Source organism: Paralichthys olivaceus, chromosome 12 (genome assembly GCF_024713975.1).
Source record: "Paralichthys olivaceus isolate ysfri-2021 chromosome 12, ASM2471397v2, whole genome shotgun sequence".
In the NCBI taxonomy this organism is placed as follows: domain Eukaryota; kingdom Metazoa; phylum Chordata; class Actinopteri; order Pleuronectiformes; family Paralichthyidae; genus Paralichthys; species Paralichthys olivaceus.
Window position 1 is genome coordinate 15,280,036 of NC_091104.1, and position 18,981 is coordinate 15,299,016.

General features: G+C 41.1%; 1 protein-coding gene across 5 annotated transcripts; it reads right to left on the reverse strand.

Annotated features, from left to right (window-relative positions):
* Window positions 1-374: 374 nt before the first annotated feature.
* Window positions 375-18,033, reverse strand: aspg (asparaginase homolog (S. cerevisiae)). 5 transcript variants are annotated; one of them, XR_011244640.1, is made up of 19 exons: window positions 17,573-17,993; window positions 15,252-15,378; window positions 14,456-14,491; window positions 11,648-11,759; window positions 11,356-11,481; window positions 11,177-11,260; window positions 10,543-10,669; window positions 10,350-10,462; window positions 8,127-8,312; window positions 7,858-7,971; window positions 7,648-7,767; window positions 7,365-7,460; window positions 6,235-6,398; window positions 4,816-4,902; window positions 4,214-4,313; window positions 4,064-4,129; window positions 3,850-3,900; window positions 914-2,684; window positions 375-812 (listed from the first exon to the last, which is right to left on the reverse strand). XR_011244640.1 is itself a non-coding variant. In XM_069535103.1 (18 exons), exons 1-18 carry the CDS (start codon window positions 17,817-17,819, stop codon window positions 2,640-2,642), a joined length of 2,001 nt encoding a protein of 666 aa, XP_069391204.1. In that variant the 5' UTR covers window positions 17,820-17,993; the 3' UTR covers window positions 375-2,639. The 5 variants fall into 5 exon arrangements, 4 of the variants coding, with proteins under 4 accessions (XP_069391204.1, XP_069391205.1, XP_069391207.1 ...); XM_069535103.1 differs by having other exon boundaries at window positions 375-2,684; XM_069535104.1 differs by lacking the exon at window positions 14,456-14,491 and having other exon boundaries at window positions 375-2,684; window positions 17,573-18,033.
* Between the last annotated feature and the right edge of the window lie 948 nt (window positions 18,034-18,981).

Sequence of the window (18,981 nt, forward strand, 5' to 3'; positions counted from 1 at the left end):
AGTAGCCTGTGCTCCTTGGAAAAATAGGGCATTTGGATTTACTTGTAGAGGCTTTGGGTCAAGTTTTCCCACCAAACTGAATGTAAAGTTTTAATGCAGGTCTTTAAAGTTTAACTGAGTCCACATTTAGACTTTGAAGTGGCTCAGTAGAGAACAAGAGACAATATTTGTCATAAATCAAGTTAAAAGCACAGATATTTTCCCCAAGTTTCACTATTTATCCTCATTGACTAAAGAACAGTCAGTGCTCTCCTCTGGTTTGAAGCACAGGATGTAAAATGGCAGCAGGCGCAATGATTTTCCAGAGATTTAAGTTTCAGTACTTTGGACAGCAACCGTCCCCACAGACTTAAAATCCACCAGCCCACACAAACTCAACAGAGACAAATGGTTTTTTATTGACTTGTTTTAATCAGTACCTCTGAACAGTAACAACAGTAAAACAGAGAGAAAAAACAGCAGCGTTAGTGCATCAGCAGGGCTGTTAAAAATTTTGTGTGCATGCCAGCAGAATGAAATTACTGAAGCCTGATGATTTTTTACAACCCCAACACAGTGGCTGGGATGTAGCAGTGCAACACAAGGGGGCACAATGAGAGAGGAAGACAGAGAGAACACAACTCACAGTTTGACATGAAATGATCAGAATCCGGCCTTCTCAGATGTTTTCCGACAGCAGCATTGGTCTGGCTGGTCAAGTGGTCCTAAACATTTCACAATTTTCTCTAAGAACTGTTGAACTGTTGAGAACCACTTAATCAGCGAGACTACACAACATCCTCTGGGTAAAAAGTCCGTCTTCCACACTACTGCTGAAAAAACAGAAGCTGGAATTAGACTCTGAGATCATCTGGTGGTTACAACACAATAAACAAATCAACACAACAGGTTTCGCCGACACAACGCAACTTACTTGCAAGAGAATAAGTCCACAGGAAAACAAACTTCGGCTCTTTGTCCTGAGTGCTCAACTGGAGAAGGAGAGTCTTCCTTGGTGCCATCTCAGCCCAGACTGAGTGACTGCAGAGTTCCAGCTCTTTATATAGTGTTTTGGGGCTAGGTTCATACAAGCCTCTCATTCAGTCAGGAATGAGACCCATGCTGGTCTAACCGGACGAGCTGGGTTCCACCAGCTCCACAAGAGCACGAAGGGACAGCCGCCCTCAAGACAAGAGACTTCAAATACCAGGCTGAAAAAGTCACATGGACGCGAGGAATTTTATGTCATCTCTGATTTCTGGTTTAAACTCTTCATTAATCTCAGTGTCAGATTTGTAGGAGCTAAAACTGATGAGTGTAAAACCAGCTCCAGTTTGTGTCTGATGTGTTTCTGCTGAAGGCCCAATGAAGCAATCCAATTATTATTCTGAACCCATTTCTGTGGAGAACACAAAAGACCTACAGAAGCGGCCTTCCACCATTGGGCGGACGTGCACTTATTCATATAGAAAATCACAAAGTCAGAAACTGCTCAGAAATCTTTAGCCAGGATGTGAGTTTCATACAACAGGAGACGGTGATTTCACACAAGAGATTTATTTTCCATTGGAGAAACACACAACTGCTTTACACATGCATTTTTTAAACGCACAAAATTGGGACAATAACAGCACCTTTCAAGTAATTCATAAGTATTTGCAACTTAAAGTCACATGTAATTTTCTTACATCAAAGCGTGAAAACAAAATAACATTGATTGGTTTAGATTAAATTATGTCAAATCAGAGAGCAGCACTGTTAAACAACACTTACTTGTACAAAAAAACAAGTCATGTTTGTGGTCACACACACAAATAGAGGAGAAAATACAAGATAGAAAACAGAAACTGTCGTGGTTTGACGTTGGTGTCGATTAAATTTCTTCTTTTACATTTCAAAAGAGAGATGTGACTCTTCCAGCTAAACGATCGGCACGAGAAACAGGCTGGATGAGTCTGGAAGGTGACAGCAGGTTTTTGTTATTCCTGTTTGAGCAGACGGAAGTGAGAATCTCAGCTTCGATACTCGAGAAAACACTTTAGACCCGAGTCAAGTGATACAGTTGGTTCATATTCCAGAAAACATATTTTCTATAAAGATATTTCCATCATCTTACTATAAAAATAAGCATAAAAATAAGATCTGTGAAGGTACCCTGTGCTTCTTAAATGTCATTTATACATTGCTGTAGAACAGTACGACAATACTCAATTAAGTAATGTGCCCTTTTTAACTTTGTTTGCCAAAAAATTAATTTCATCGTCATCCTTCGCTGTTCATGGGAAGTTTCAGCGGTCTCCATGATAGAACAGCTCAGGTGAAGCTCTGAATTCCCTGACAGGTCGTAACAATAACTGAGTCTGTTGTTCATGGACGTAAACAAATAAAAAAGTTAAAACATTCAGAATGATAATACATTTCCTACGTACAGTATGTACGTACACACACTTATGGTTGCTCTTCCTGGACAATGGTTAACTGGCTTTCGTGTGAGCAGTGATTGGCTTTCAATGGCAAAAAGATCAATTCAAAAATAGACATTCAAAAGTGAGTGCAACTGTGACATTCAGCAGGAGGGTGGACAGCGTGTGCAGGACGGCTCGGGGAAGGAAGTGGTAGCAAACGCAGGACGGCTTCCTGTCGGTTGAGGCAGCGTCCCCTCACAGTGCTGACGGCCTGGCAGTGAACTCAATCACTCCGCCGTCCTGCCAGGGACAGGGAAACCAAATTAATATGAAACATTGGTGAGTGGAGAGGTGTTTCAGCACAAACACACAAACGTCACAGGTCACTTTTGGGGACATTACATTACAGAACTTTCCCTGGAGACTACGCTTAATCAACTACTGCAAAATCATCAGTTTTTAAATCTAAATTGTGTCCCCAGAAGTAGCCTATGACAGAAGCACACAAACACACACAGGTAAGCCTAAAGTGAAGCCAGCCGCAACGTACAGCATTCTCCGGCATTTGTGTGCAGCCATTAATTGTGACCAGATTTTTAAGAAAATATTTAAAGACCAGTAAAAATCTGTGACAAAGAAATTCAGTTTATTGAGCTTTGAAAAAGCAGAAAGCAGCAGGTCCTTATGGTTGAGGAGTGGGAAAAGCAGTAAATGCGTTTTTACCTTCACCAAGGACTACACAAAAACAAGGTTGTGGTATGGGTCAGAGAAGAACATATCAAATTATAGTGTGGATCCAGGAATTTTCATTTTAATCTTCACTTATAGATTATTTTTTTTAAATTTTTTTTACTGCTTCCTTCCATTCTGTTTAAAAGCTCCTGCAAAACGGATTTATATTATTTGTTTATGTATATATTTAATATATTATTATTTATTCACATATGTCCTCATATAATACTGACATTCCAATATCTACCTTGGAAGAGCTACTAGGTTGCTGAAATTATTCTCCCTCCGTTCATTTTAGCATAAGAGATGAAGGAAAACCTTGATCTGTGCTGACGTTGATTTTGTAAAAGATGAAGCTGCGACAGTCACTTCAGCCTAAAAACACTTTTGGAAATGGCTGCCTGAAATTTCTGCAGCTTTACAATCACCTCTACATAGAGTGAGGAGCTCATTCAGTGTCACGTCAATATTGTGTGAAGACGTGAAGAATGTGAACAAATCTTTTTATACATTTTATTGTGTATTTTTTATGTTTTAGGTGAAATACAATGTGGGGGACTAGGGGGTTATCATGCAAAGCATGCAGCGGTACACTCAACACCTATACACCAAAAATGGAGGGACTAAAGGCTCGAAGTGATGTGTACAAAGAAGAATGGGAGCCATGCTTGTGGGGGTCACTATGGGAAATATATAAATAAGGAAATGCACAAATTCACACTGTCACATTTACCTCCTCATCATCCTCATATTCATCATATGAATTAAATTCACCAAATACTGTCTGAAATTAAACAAGACAAACATGTAATTAAGAGGAAATTATAGAGAGAGAATCGTATCAAATGAGAGTTACAGTCAAGTTAAGAGGAAGTTGTTTGTGGAAGTTGCTTGTTTGTCATGAAAGAAGAAGATATGAAGGAGCTAGAATAGGAAACAGTGATCACCTGGTGTTTTTTGTTCAAGAGCTGATCTAAAAACGCCAATGCTTCAGTTCTGCCGACAGCCTGGGCCTGGTGAAGAAAGAGTAAGTGGTTTTAATCAAAAAATTGTTTAAGTTATTTTATTAACGAGGATTGTGTCCGCCCTGAACCTACCACTTGAAATGCCGTCTGTCCGTCGTAGCCTGGTCTAGTCAGGTCTGCTCCGGCAAGGCTCCAGATCTCCAGGCCATCCAGGTCACTGTTGGCTGCCAGACTGACACAGGAAAGGACAGAGTTATTACAGCAAAGGGTTCAGTTTCCTGACATAAGCATTATTAACACAATTAAACTGATACTGGGTGAAGGACAGGTTGTATAAAGAAACTTGTTTGAGAGACTGGGCAGCACATTAGGGAAAGAAATCAGTAACGTTGGTCTTCATGGGTCACTGACGTTTCACTTCTTTCTCAAAATTGACAGGAGCCAAATTTCTACCTTACAAAAGGCGTGTTTCTGATATGGTTCATTGGAACAGATTTGACTATGCTTGTTGAGTGTTTCATCCAGATAAATAACCGGGGCCAGCCAGCATTGTGTACTTGCCGAAAGTAGAGATGCAGAGCAGATCCGAAACTATGCTGCCTGGGAGCATTCCTGCTGTTTGTGTAAGAGTGGGGCGACTGGTTGTCAGCTATGTAGGATAGGTCACTGTGTGCACAGCCGAACAACCGTGTATGTGTGCGATTGTTTGGCGATATGCTTCCCGTGTGTCTCACCTGCACAGTTCTGCTCCTGCTTCCTCCAGCTTGTCTCTGGAGAAGTGAGCTCCGGTCTTTCTCAGAAGCTTCACAACTTCCTTGTGTCTAAATGAATTATTAGAGGACATGCAATGTAATATTACTGTATATTTAAAACATAAAAACTAGCACCAAGTCACTCAGTTGATACCAGCTGATAAACCTGTTTAAGGAACTGTTCAGAAGCGTCACTTCAGTATCATGTTGTTTTCAAGCTTTTGAACTTCATCACATTCTAAACTATACTTTTAGATTTTCAGCTTTGATTGACAGAGTCAACATGGCAGTAGTGGCAGTTTGGCGAGTAGGAACAAGTTCCTTATCGCCCACAACGAACCGCCCACACAGAAGACACCTGCAGTGACATTTGCAGGAATAAACAATACAACAAAAAGGCCTCAAGATGTTGGTCCCTGAGCTGCTGCGTTTATCATTAAGAGCTGACCTAGGTCATTTATACAAGATGACAATTTAATGCTTGGCTGTTGTGAGGTGTGTAGAGTGATTGTGAGAGAAACTATAAAACGTTTAGTGTGTTCAGAAGCCAGTATCTCTCATCCGTGAAACTGGGAGTAGGCTGGTAGGACTGGTTTGGGGGACACTCCCCACATTCGTTCCTTAAAACCTTTTCTCTCTCTCTCTCTGCCACCCCATATATGGACATCAGGCTACAGTCGCTAAAATGTCGGTGACAAGTGCGTCAGACATTTTGACATTCTGGTAGCAACTCAAAACTCCAGTTGGGTTACTTTGTCTTATTTCGTTCAATACTTTTATGAAGGCCATAGTAAAGGGTTCACTGCAGGAAGTCTACCGACAGGTGTTAGTGTTAAGTGCATCCCTCTGCCATCGCAAGCGAAACAAGTCCACACTTGCAGTTAAGCCAACCGTTAAAATAGGACAACAGCCATTTGGCACAACACATACAACGTTTTCACCCTGTGGCTCCACGTAGTGTCATAGCAGAAACATTAAACATGGCTCTTAACGCATAGTCAATGAATGACACAAATTTAAAATGAGCTTTGGTAAAAATAAACACAGTCTATATTGTGAGGTGACAATTAGCCTAATTAGTTTGTTGCCTGGCCTCTAAACTCCATTACGAGTTGCATCCCCTTGTTTCTCTCTCGCTCTCTCTCTCTCTCTGACAGCTGCTGCTCCCCTTCCTGCACATTTCCCACTTTCCAGCTCTTTTAATGAAGTCTCCTCTATAGGGGCCATTAACAACATGTTTGCAGGAAAACTCCGATGACTATGAGGAATAACAATGGTTGCTAATGGCAAAAAAAGGGGGATTTTAAATGTTGTGTTTGCAGCTTACTTGACATAATTACCTTAAGAGACAGATAAAAACCATCATCAGCTCTTACTGTTTCAAACACAGGGCAGGTTTACCTGAAGCGTACAGCATTGCATAGGGGTGTATCCCCGTAGCGATCTTTAGCGTAGACTGTAGCTCCATGACTCAGAAGGTACTCCACCACATTTAGGTGGCCCTCACAGGCTGCGATGTGTAGGGGTGTACGTCCGTCATAGTCTCCGAGACACAAGTTGGTGCCCTGTGAGAAAGAAAAAGAAAAAAACACCACTTTATTTCATCTGGTTGTTAAAGAGCAGGTCTGGTGATGGTTCACATTTTGTTTATGATCAACAAACAATGATTTTATCCTATAAATAAGAACTAATAAGCTTTTGCTTCCATTATCATTCTTAAACCATTTGACCCAAACTACTGCACTGGGTTTCATGTTCCTTTATTATTATTACATGTTCCTTTATAAGTATTAGAATGAAACCATCCCACATACTGTCCTGCTGTAAATACAGACTGGTGTACCCTATCTGCAGTTTGAACAAAACCCTGCCGTGCAGAGCTGTTTAAAAGCAGCACTAGAATTTAAACTTAAAATGAAACTATGAAACCAACAATCTACCGAATGAGAAGCCTTTGGGTTAAATTCATCACAAATTGTAGGTTTGAAAGTGGCACATTTCGACAACAGATTTCAGGATATCAAAGGAAGTATCATTAAATCAGTCACCACAAACTGTCTAAGCAGCGACTGCATACCAGTCAAGCCACATACAGGACATACATGTACATGTGACTGCTCGGATGACTCAGGGCCTGCCTTACCAGTCGGGCCTCATGTTTTGTTTCCCTGTGCACCTGTGTGTTTGCTCCGTCCTTCAAATACGGAGAGAGTGGCGCTGGAAATGCATCAGTGTAAATGTTGACATGAGGTTGAGACTGAAAAGCCAAGCATGCTTCAAGATAAGCTGCTCCACTGGTATAAACAATTAGCACTAAGCTGTGTTCAGACTGTCACAGCAAACACTGTGTTGAGCTCAGAAGGCAGATTAACCAGTTTTTGATGAGAGTAGGTTTAGGCTGAGGATATTTTTCTGTAAAACACTTTCCATTGAAATAAATCAAACTTATTTTAAGGTGTTTGTATGAGAGGTTTGTTAATACCAGTGTAGTTAAACTGGACATGCGTATGAAATGGACTGTAATGTTGTACCATTTCTTTAAGGGCTTCTAAAGCTTCTATGTCTCCAATCTTAGCGGCAGCACAAGCCAGTGGAGGAGTCAGAGCGTCACGAATGGCTTCCAGCTCCTGGAGACATAACAAAATATCATCATTAAAGTGTTGAACAAGTTTTTAAATCCTTTTTTTTTTTTTTCAACATATGCATGAATCTAATAACGAAATTTCAAAGGAAATGTCTTCAATGCAAGTTAAGCTATAATGAAAAGAACTGCTCCGTTAGGACTCATTAGCTGTTGGGCAGTGGCGTCCTCACCTCCTTGCAGCTGACGCTCAGAGACTTGGCGACGGCCTGGATAAAGCGGCTGTCGCTGAGACACAGCTTGGCTCCCACTAAGTCGACGCTCATTTCACCTCGCAGGTTCTGACCCATCAGCTGAGACAGAGTCACAAACATAAGCACACTTTTACTTCATTTTTTCTGATTCTCCAAAACCTGTATTTGGTTACGTATGAGGACACAGACCTTTTTCTTGGCTTCTAGATCAATGTCCGTCTTGGCCAACACATAGGACAACTTTGACAGGGCAGCCTCTGGAGTCATATCACCACCAGCTATCAGCCCTGCTTCCATCAACACCTGAGAAATCATGAGAATGTGTAATCTGTTAAATTCTTTCTTTCTAAATGGTTTTGAGTCGCTTAACAGATCAGATTCTCTTATTTTTATTTGGAAAATGAATCACAAAAAACACAAAGGTTGTGTTTTTTGACCAAAAGGTGAACATGAACTACCATTCCAGTGGCGTATGATGCGGACACGGTGCCCCTCAGACACTGAGTGCAGTTAATGATGATGACACCAGAGGCAATGGCCTTCTTCAGGTCCATTATCAGGTCAGGACGGTTATCGGGAGCGTTTCCGCTGCCATAGGTCTCCAGGACCACGCCCTTCATGGGCGGTTGCAGGAAAGCTCTCACCTGGAAACGGACACCACCACAGTTTCATATTATAAACACCCACAATTTATGACTAGCTCAACTGGCCGCTCAACTGTGTAGAATCAAATTGAGGAATTAGTATTCCATGTTATTTTTCCTGCAGACCCTTTCAATCCAACGCATGCGACCATCCACTCCACTAAAAAGCCCATCTGGCACCATCTACGCAACCAATATCTCCATCACTGGTTGGCTGGCAGAGAGAGGCCCTATACCACATCATTAGCCATGGCTTATGACTAGAATGGCAGATGACTGAAATTGCAGTAAGGAGAGCAATTAATCTGAAGGTGTTAGCAAGCATAAAGTCACTTGGCAAGACCACGGCAGTTACCATAAAACGTGAGGAGAAGGTGACATTATCAGTGCCGGGTACAGTCTGTATTTTTTGATGTGATAAGCAGTTTGACAAGAAATGTTTGACGCAGATTACCAATGAAGCGCTCACAGAGCAGTGGCGGACGGGGAACAGGAGAGTCTGGTGCCTTATCAAAACAGTGCCTTACGAAGGCAGTTAAAAGCTGTAAGGAAGTCTTGATAGCCGAGCTGGGCAGCGGCAGCAGATTGAGACAGTAAAGTCGCCCTCCCAGCAGCCGCTGCAGGGGGAGGTGCAGCTAAATGTTACAGTATCTGTGCCAATCCTCCCTCTTTACAGGGTGATTGGTCACGGCCCATAACTCCTTCTCATCTTTCTCTGGGCTGAGCTTTGATGGCAGTTTACATGACTGGCAAAGTAACAGAAGATGGGTAATAGCACAATTAAATTAAACTTAACTATATTTTATTGCAGTTTGGAGCAGTCAGTTGCCTTTGAAGAACATTTACTTAATTACGTTTTAATACTCAGGAGGGAAATTATTTCATTACAACACGCATGGATAAAAATATATGCATGACGCTGTTAAAGTCTTTAATGTATCCCTTTCATCATTCGACTCAATTTAATCTTGTGCTGACTTGAAACTGTATTTACACATAAAAAAATGGACACATTACTCGCAGTAGATGATTTGAAACTTCATGCAAATATCAAGGCAATAAAAAGCATGTGAACCCATTGGAACAAACTGATTTTCTGCATTACTTGTTCATGAAATGTGATCCGATCTTTATCCGAGTCACATGTAAAAGACAAACACAATGTGCTTAAGCAAACATGCGAACAGCTCTAATCTTGTATTTTTTAACGGAACCATTTACACATCAACAGTGCTGGTGGAAAAAAGGAGATGGTAAACCTGTGGATTTCATTACTGGTCAAAACCTCCTTTTATATCAAAACAGGAGCTTCTAGTAGCTGCTGTCAGATATGCAAGAGGTTCAGGAGGAATTCTCATTCTTCCCACAGAACGTTTTCAGCTCAGCCATATTCTTTGGAATCATGTCATTACCTCAACCAAGGAAAATGTTTTCATTTGCTTTTGTTTGTCTACTTGTTATTTAGCACGATAACACAGCTGAACTGATTTCCATTACGTTTTGTGGAGAGGTGAGGAATTTTCTGACGAAGAACCCATTCTGTCTTAAAAAGGACTCAGGATTTTTTTGTAAACTTTCTTTTTTTAAACATTCTTTAATAATGGTGTGATAAGGCATTAACCTAAGCGGAGGTATGTGCTCTACGAGTGCCCTTCCAGTTTTGTAGTTATTGTTACTTCAGTGTTTAGTGACATTGTCCTGGTGCATCACCCAGCTTCCACTGAGCCTCAGCTGATGAACATCCACACTGTTCTGTTGGGTGATGCAAGGACCAAGCAGCTCTAAACATTATATGTGACAGACAGAACTAGAATGGCACTAAGTAGAGCACATATCACACATATAACAGTTCTCTTTTTGAGACCACATTTGAATTCTCTACATTTTTCTTTGGACCTGCACTACATAGCACAAACTCATGAATATCCATCCCAAGAATGTGAGTTTTTTCAAGATCCATTAACTATTTTCTGAGAAATCAGTGACAATGTTGAAAAACACCTCACAATGTTAAAGAGAAAACAAGTCCTGACTTACAGTGGCAGAAGTGATTCCTGGGAAGAGCCTGAGCAGGCCAACGTTACGGTTCAGCTCAGTGCTGACTTGAAACTTTACTTTGGTGCTTGGCCTCCAAACCGTATCCCAGTTGACTGTAGGAAAGATGGAGAAGACGAATAAGATAAAGTTTATCTGATTCCTAAAGACAGGCCCACTCTGATCCCTGGCTTACTTTTAATATCCACTTCAACAATGGCCAGTGGAGCAAGGTTAGGAGAGGAGAATGCGTTGAAACTCCCAGTGTCCACCTTGGTCACGCGATTCCCTCGGTAGAGTTTGTTATAGAAATACAGACACACCTGAACAGGGAGAAAAAAGATATTTAATGAGTCTATAAAGACAAAAATACCTTTAGACACAACATGGAAACCTGTGAACATGGTTTCATCAGCACTCAAAGTACATCGATTCAAATATGTCAGTTTGTTCTTAGTTTTCTTCTTTAATGCAGTAAAATCCAATAAAATACAAGAGACACAAGTTTTACTGCACTTTGGTGTTACACAGATAAACACACAGTAGATAACACTGTTCTTCCTGTTCTGTTTGTTGTTCAGTATTGCGAAACACTGTTGTAAGATACAATTCTCATCAGAAAAGTTTTTGTAGACCATGTATCTTCTTAACATGTAAACAAATTATATATATATATATAGGTTTATAATATCAAAGGATTAGTTCTTTCATTATTTCATTTATAGTTTTTTCATAATTCATTCATCAACACCATACATGATAAAAAAGGCAGAATTAATGGAAAGCTTTTAAAATTAGTTACTACAAGTGAATCATCTCTATTTCCTCACCTCAGGAATGACAAACTGTCCAGCGATCAGCAGCGCCCCCAGCAGGTTGCCCCTGCCATCGTTCCTCATCTCATAGATAGGCACCTAAAGACAGAACATGCCTTATCTTAAGAAGACAGTACAGCCTTAAAATGCTACGGTAAAAGGTGTTTTTTGTGTTATTGTCCAGCAGCTCTCACCTGTGAGCCAGTGAGAACGATTGGTTTGCCCAGATGTTCACACATGAAGGACAGGGCAGAGGCTGTGTAAGCCATAGTGTCTGTGCCATGAAGGATCACAAAGCCATCGTACATTTCGTAGTTTTTCTGGAGACAGACGAGACACAAAAAAACATCTATTTAAAAAAGCGCCACCATTAGTTAATTTTACTCCATTTTATGTTATATCATGCGAACAATTGATATTATCTTAGCATCATCTGAGCACTTTCAAAAGTATACACGGTATTATTTGGAATCCAGCAGCAGATACCTCAATGTCCTTTCCAATTCTCCCCCAGTCATCTGTGGTCATATTTGAGGAGTCCAGCAAAGGGCAGTACTCTAAGACAGTGTAGATGATCCTCTTTTTATCTTTAGATAACCTGGAAGATAGATTCAGTTTTAAGTCTATGAGATTCAGTGACTGTGTACAAAACTTGTCATCTACAGAAAATAACACAGAAAGAACAAACAGTCCACATTCCGTGGTTTTAGTCATTAAGTGTTGCTGTTCACTCTAAACCACACAGAAGACACATGGTTAAACAAATGATTAGTATTGTCTTTATTGTGATTACTGATTATTTGTGTTCATTCATTGGGATTATTTCATAAAAGGTGCATCACGTGCTGGTTAAGCTTTTAAGAATGTTTAAAGAAGGATGGGGATACACTGAAAACTAAGCTGACTTTATGAAGTGTAACTAAGTGTATTTAGCTTTGTGTCTCAGCAGCAGGAAGCCAAAACCTGTTTCACACACACACAGAGGCATTTTAAGGAGTGTAGAAGGGAGGGGCATAACAGCTCTTTGCAGTGCAGCTTCAGAAAACACTCACATAGACAAACCAAATTGAATAAACATAAATCATGAGAACGTAAGTGGTGCAAATAGTCACAATGTAACCAACACTGGATACAGTGTTTATTACATTTTTAGCTGCTAGTTTAACATCTGATAAATCCAGTGTAAGATCAAATCAGTTCTCTTTTCCCACTCCAAAAAGAGTTCAATAACATTACTAATAGTGTTATTTGGCAAAGAGAAATGTTTTATTTTAGTTTTAACTTTTAATACACAGTTTCATGTATAAGTCTCTTTAAATTTCTGTTTATCCAATTTGGAAATTGAGGTCAGCAGCGTTGCTGTGAAACCAAAGCAAAAAGCAACAGAGAGAACAGAGTTGTCCGTGTTTCTAAAACAGAGACAGGTCTCACACAAAGTCACTGTTCTCCTGATTTGTCTGAAAAATGCCATTTGGTCATGTGGTGTATGACAGGATTTGCTGATTGTCCCCAAAAAGGTGGCGAGCAGCAAAATTCATGTGACGCAGAAATAGGAACCGTGTCGTCTCCTCTCTCAAGTTTCTGTCTGGGGTTACTGAAATAAGAGCTAATTTTCCAACACCCGACTTCAGTCAGTCTCTTTTCTGTATTTGCATGTATTTTCTAAACTTGCAGTGTGTTGAGTTTTCAGTGCCAATGATTAAAGTACTAATGTTTTTTGGAGCTATTGGATATTTGTGAATTATATATTAGACAACCCATTTCATATACCTTGAGGGTTATTTGGTAAGTCATCTCAGATTAGGTCAAACCTTGTGTCTTTCTTTTTCATTCCAATTACAAGGTAGGGAACCTTGTATTAAATCGGCTCTAAGTGGAGTTTAACTCGGGCCGCCCCACCTGCGACACTGCGTATAAGGCAGCTTGACTGGCTAAACAACCATGGAAAGATTTTCTTTTTTAATCTCCCTTTTTAGAGAAACAGGGTGGAACACCCCCCCGCCACATTACCATAGGGCAGCCTCATAACACTGAGATATAAGATGAATGGAACAGCAGGGGGAAGGACTGGGAGGCAAGCCCCAGTCCACCCAACCAGACACTCTTCTATTTAGCCTCAAGTCCAGACACGACCCAAGAACGCATCACATTGATAATATTCAGACCAAAGTTCCCCCAGAAAACACTATTCATATTACAAATCATATATCCATGTGGTGGGGCAGCCTGAGGTGGAGCAAAGCGACGCATTTGCATATATCCATGCTAAGATGCCTAATAGCCTAAGAATAATGATTTGTGTGTGTGTGTGTGTGTGTGTGTGTGTGTGTGTGTGTGTGTGTGTGTGTTGAGGGACTCGAGAAGAAGATGGGTGGAGGTAGGGGGCAGGCGGCCTTGTGGCGTACCCTCGAAACATCGCATGAATAAAGCTTTTCAATAAATCAATAAACTAATTCCCTCCTCAGTAACATAAGCTTGGCAACTGCATACTATCAACAGTACCCCCATAGACAGTATACACTAATGGATGAGCACAAGAAAGCTGCTGGAGGTGTGGACAATTTGTGAGGTTGAGAGCAGTTGCACAGTCCTCTGAAATATTATTATGAGCCTCAAAAACTGCTCACACGGCCTCAACTTCAGGTTTATGGAAAACAACTGTGTATATATCTTATCTTCACCACACACTACACTCCTCCCTGCTGCTCAAACGCCTTGCATTGCAGCAGCCTACGTGAAGGGGGGTATGGAAATTTGCGAGGGAACGTACATTTCTGGCAGACGCGGTGCCTACTATCACTAATGAAGACCCTACAGAGACTGTTGATCAGCTGGGAGCCCACTCACAAGGGGGCTTTCCGCTCACCGCTCCACAGCACATGGAGCAGACAAAAAGACAACGCAATGTTAAAAAAAAAAAAAATCTAACATGCAGTAGAGCAGATTAACCAGCAGGCAAACGGCAGCGCTTTACTAAATAAACCTAAAACAAAACATCAGGCTATCCCAGCTGACTGAACCCACCCCCATGCTAAACTTTAAAGCAGATGGCTTGTTGGTGACGGAGATGACATTCACAAGTGCAGAGTTAGACACACAGAAATACTTCAGGCTGCGCATGCCGCTCTGTGCTCCTGTATCCTTCCTGCTATTTTCTCCTTATGCCAAAGGCCATGTTGGCATGCATTTCCTGTCAGGCGAGCACACCCTAACATTTGCGCTTAAGGACAGCACAGGCTCACACCACTCTCAGGCACAGCGCAGGCACACACAATGCTACCAATGCTACAGCACCCATGAAATGACTGTCCAGAATGAGATGTCAGCTTCCTGTTAAAGCAATAAAAGCAGTTTATAGTCATTAAACTCAGTGTTATTATTCTTATAAGGACAGTGAGTCATTTCTATTCAATCTCTGTTTCTTCAGATAGGAAATGGATCTTTCACTGATTAGTGACAATAACAAATATACTCTTGGGTACATGTAATATTCATGAAGATGCAGAGTTTATCAATTCTAAATTGATTTAGCATATAGCAACAACCCGCCTTGCATGTCTATGATTCAATTTTCATACCAATGGTCTACACATACAGTAACTTAAGTATTTCAATACAAGCTACTCACAAAAACATTAGTTGTCAAGGACAATAACATTACAATACATGAATTGCATTTCTCGTTTCATTATGAAGACAGGTAATCCTTTGCCTTCTTGATCATTTGTTGTTTTTTTTTCTTTAAGCATATAATAAAAACAGTGATGAAATAAACTAAGAATCAACTATTGAATAGCCGTTGAAGATTTTACATTAAGTGATCATTTTCCTGTTGAATTGATTTTCATGGTCCTTTATACAACCACCAATACCTGCTGTTTCTGTGGTGTGACCTTACATGATGCTCACTTGAAGGACCATCAATAACATTCAACTGGTTTTAAATATCATGTAATATACAATGTATTTTTTACATGTACAATCAAGATGTGATACTTGAGACTATACCGTACCAGACAAGAGCAGAACATACGTTATATTAGTTCTTCAAAATATTGATTAAGCAAGGAGGGTATGTGGGTGCACTTACGGCAGGACCAGGGTGTTCTCATAGGAATAGTAGTTATACATGTCAGTCTCATCGGCATACACCGCATCATGGAGGATGGGCAGCTTGCGCAGGCTCTTTACTAGTGCATTGGCTGTTGGTGCGAGCACTGTGGGATAAAGAAACAGAAAAAGGGGATCATGATAATCATTGATCACTAGGGAGAAGAGCACAGCGAACTGACCAAACATCAGTCTAATACTGAACCCTTGTGGCACATGTAAGAAACTGCATTTTTACAGTTGTTGAAAAAATCCATTCATTCTTCTTATCTACACTGAGTTAATAGTATTTCAGCTATTGGTTAAAGGATAATTCTAATATAAATTATAAAAAGTGAATAATTGTGAATACACCACTGCTGCTGCTGTGGAGGAGATATGTGAATATGTGCACTGTGAATGAAAACCCAGGAGAAATTTTGCAGTACACCCTAAATGAGAGCCAACACGTGGCGGCTGACAGCCACGTGAGCAAAAGCCCTCAAGACATCAGGAGAGCTGCCATCAGAAATCCTGGCAGAAAGATAGGAAGCTTTTGTTAGAATGAGTATATGTCAAAGGTCCAAAGTTAACTCCAACCATGACAAAGCTGAGTCAATTTCAAGATATTTAAGTGTTAAAGTGGCAGACTATACAATCATTACTGGCTAAAAAAATAATAATACAATTTAAAAACACTACTTGACTGAAGTGCAGCCTTTGACAGAGTAGACCACTGAATTCTTTTAGACAGACCTCAGGCTCATTGGTCTCACTTGTCTTACCGTATAGACAGGGAATTTTCATCAGACTGTTGAATGCTCATCCAAAAGTTAAAAATACTTTGTGGTGTACCTCAGGGTTCACTACTAGGACTTTTATCCTTGACAGTCTGCCTCTTGGACACATCACCAGGAGGGACGTCATCACTTTCCATAGCACACACGCTTTACGTTGCTGTAACTTGAAGCGTCTTTCAACTGTATTTTAGACATCAAGTTATGGATAGCAGAGAATTTTATAATCCTCAATCAGGACAAAGACCTCAAAGTCAAATCAAGAAGAGACATTTTTGACTCAGATCTCAGTTTTAAACATGTATCAGAAATGTCACTAAGAATGCAGTTCAGCATCCAAAGAACATTGCCAGTGTGTGACTGTTTCTCTCTCTGAAACACTAATACATCTTTTGTATCACCTGCAGGACTGACTATTGTTATTCTCTACTTTGTGGTCTCCCTAAGAAGAATATAATTAATCTCCAGCTGCTCCTTTTTGTTTGTTTGTTTTTACTGCATTTATTCTGAAAAGCAGTTCTATTGTTAGTAAGAAAAGGGCTATCAATAAAGTCTTATCTATATGTAGATACCTCAATGTTGATGGAGTGGTGGGTGAAGTGTGCACATTTGAAGTGGTCATCATTTACTTCAATTGTATTGGATTTGGCTGCAATACTGCTGAAACTGCAAAAGTGTTTTGTGGACTCAAACACTTCACCCTTCATAGTAGTGTTGGCATCAACTACTGATGAACAGCCTTGAAAAAGACCTGTTCCTGCTTGTACCTGCAGCTGGAAGGACATCTGAATGTTACCGTACCTAACCACATGCTCCAGATGTTGCCCAATACCTCGTGTAAACATCTAGTTATCCATTGAGAGGATAGCGTTTCTCTGAACTGCATTGTAACGGGAACTGTTTGTCCTTACCATTGTCTGCGAGGGGGTACTTTAAGGTTGTTGAGGTGGTGGTGGGTGTAAGCCCCCACAATAATCATACCGTCACACAGAAAGAAAAATATTGACTATTATGAAATATACTGTATGCATGTATGTACACAGGTATGAACATGTAAATATTGTGTATTTTTCATATTCGTATTCTTTATATATTAAGGATCTTCTATATATATATATATATACACTTGTTGACTGTGTTAAGTGCCCTATTCTGGAACCGATAAAGTACATCTATATATTTCTATTACTTCTAAGGTGCATCAAGCCATTATTATTCGGTAAGAAATAATAATCTAAGAGTTATCCGGAGTATTTGACCTCACCCCTCCCGCTGAAATAAAAGTCCTTTAACGTGTGGTCTCTGAGGAGCCGGGGGAGGTGGAGTCATGGAGACAGTTAGCTCATGTGTGCGCTCCAACCTGGTGTCTCTTAGCATGCTAACTGCTGCACCCTTCGGCTTGTGTGGCTAAACTGTTTGCATTGTGGGACTAATTCTGGATGCGCTCACGTGTTGTTGACACGCACGCTCCCTCCTTATGTCACAGCTAACACGCGATGACGCGAGCTCAGTGAGGCTCAGTTACCGTTATCGTGTATCGTCATCCCGATGGTTCCCCCGGTGTTGATGACCAGGACCCTCGCCTCGGTGGTGGCTGGAGTCGTTGGCCCAATGGTCTCCAGCGAGCTCTTACTCGACAACCTTCTCCTCCGGCATGGCTGCAGCTGAGCGCCGCGAGTGGGAGAAATGTCACTGAACTCCCTCAGGTCCAGTGTAGGCTGCGATAAAGCCCGGGCCAGGGATGTCATGTTGTTGAGGCTGGAGTCCGCCATGTTTCGCTCCCTTCCTTCACAGGTGCTCGATCAAAGTCTCCGGTTCTCAAGAGCTGTCAGCAGCCCGACCCACGGTGCACTTTCTCCGGCTGTGAGTGCAGAGCAGCGGCTGCCATGGTCATTATGTAGAGCAGTAGACGGAGGGCGGGACCAAAGCCTATAACCTTGTGAATCCTGGAGTTCATTCAATTGAGCGTGTGTGGGTGACATCACGCTGACGTCACACCCACAAACAAGTGCCTGTTTCACTGCACCAGTGGGGACACCTCATTGATATGGTGGTTTTTTATGTCATGAAAGTATTTCATCTGCCTTTCAGCATTTTTTTGCACCATAGACTATATCTATAAAAAGATGGATGATGTGTCTCCACTTCCTACCACTTTACAAGAATGATGCCAAAATATCCTGCATATGGGTGCTGTCATCTTGCAGTTTCTAAGTAATTAGATTTTAAGTAATTTGGGTCCCATGACCTGAGAGTACGATATGGCTCACCTTTCAGGAAGGCGGTGACCCAAAGCATACAGGCAAGCCAATGGTGGAGTGACTGTTTTTGAGTTGCCCTGCTTGATTAACCTAAGCAGATTGACAGTTTCCCAATACTTCTCCTCGAACGACTGCTGGGAAAAAAGCCAATGCTATTTTTGTCTTGTGTTATGTTGTGTTATGAGTCTGGATGTTCTCCTCCAGGTCTTAGGCAATATTACGAAAAATGATGCTCTTCAATGTACTTTTATTTCTCGAAATTGTGATTCAGGAAGCTGGGGACACGTAGGCTTCTGTTTCTCTCAGTGAAAACAAATTTTTATTTTCATAAGACTTTTTTCAGATTTCTTTTGTTGTTATGGTTGTTGTTATGGACGCTTCCCTCGATGTGACCATATAGACCAACAGTCACATATAGGGCGACCACAGATTAAAACTCCCAAACCGGGTCCATTGTGTCAATGCGCATGTCGTTGACGGGTACTTTGTGAAGGAATGAGTGAGCATCCTGGAGCTCTTTGGAAAACTTTCTCCTCAGCAGGACAGCTAACCGCTAGCATGCGTGTATTGGTCTGTCGAGCCTCAAGGCCATTTTATAGCAACAGGCATGAAAATGAGTGATTGACAGGCTTGCCAGCCAAATAGTATCACACTGACAGGTCCTGTCAGAAAG

What these genes read in the sequence shown, in the direction of transcription:
- aspg (XM_069535103.1), bottom strand. Translation starts at nt 17,819, where the DNA reads ATGGCGGACTCCAGCCTCAACAACATGACATCCCTGGCCCGGGCTTTA. An exon ending in CATCATACGCCACTGGAATG is followed by an intron (nt 7,972 to 8,126) that starts GTAGTTCATGTT and finishes ATGATTTCTCAG; the next exon opens with GTGTTGATGGAAGCAGGGCT. An exon ending in TGCAATGCTGTACGCTTCAG is followed by an intron (nt 4,903 to 6,234) that starts GTAAACCTGCCC and finishes TAATTCATTTAG; the next exon opens with ACACAAGGAAGTTGTGAAGC.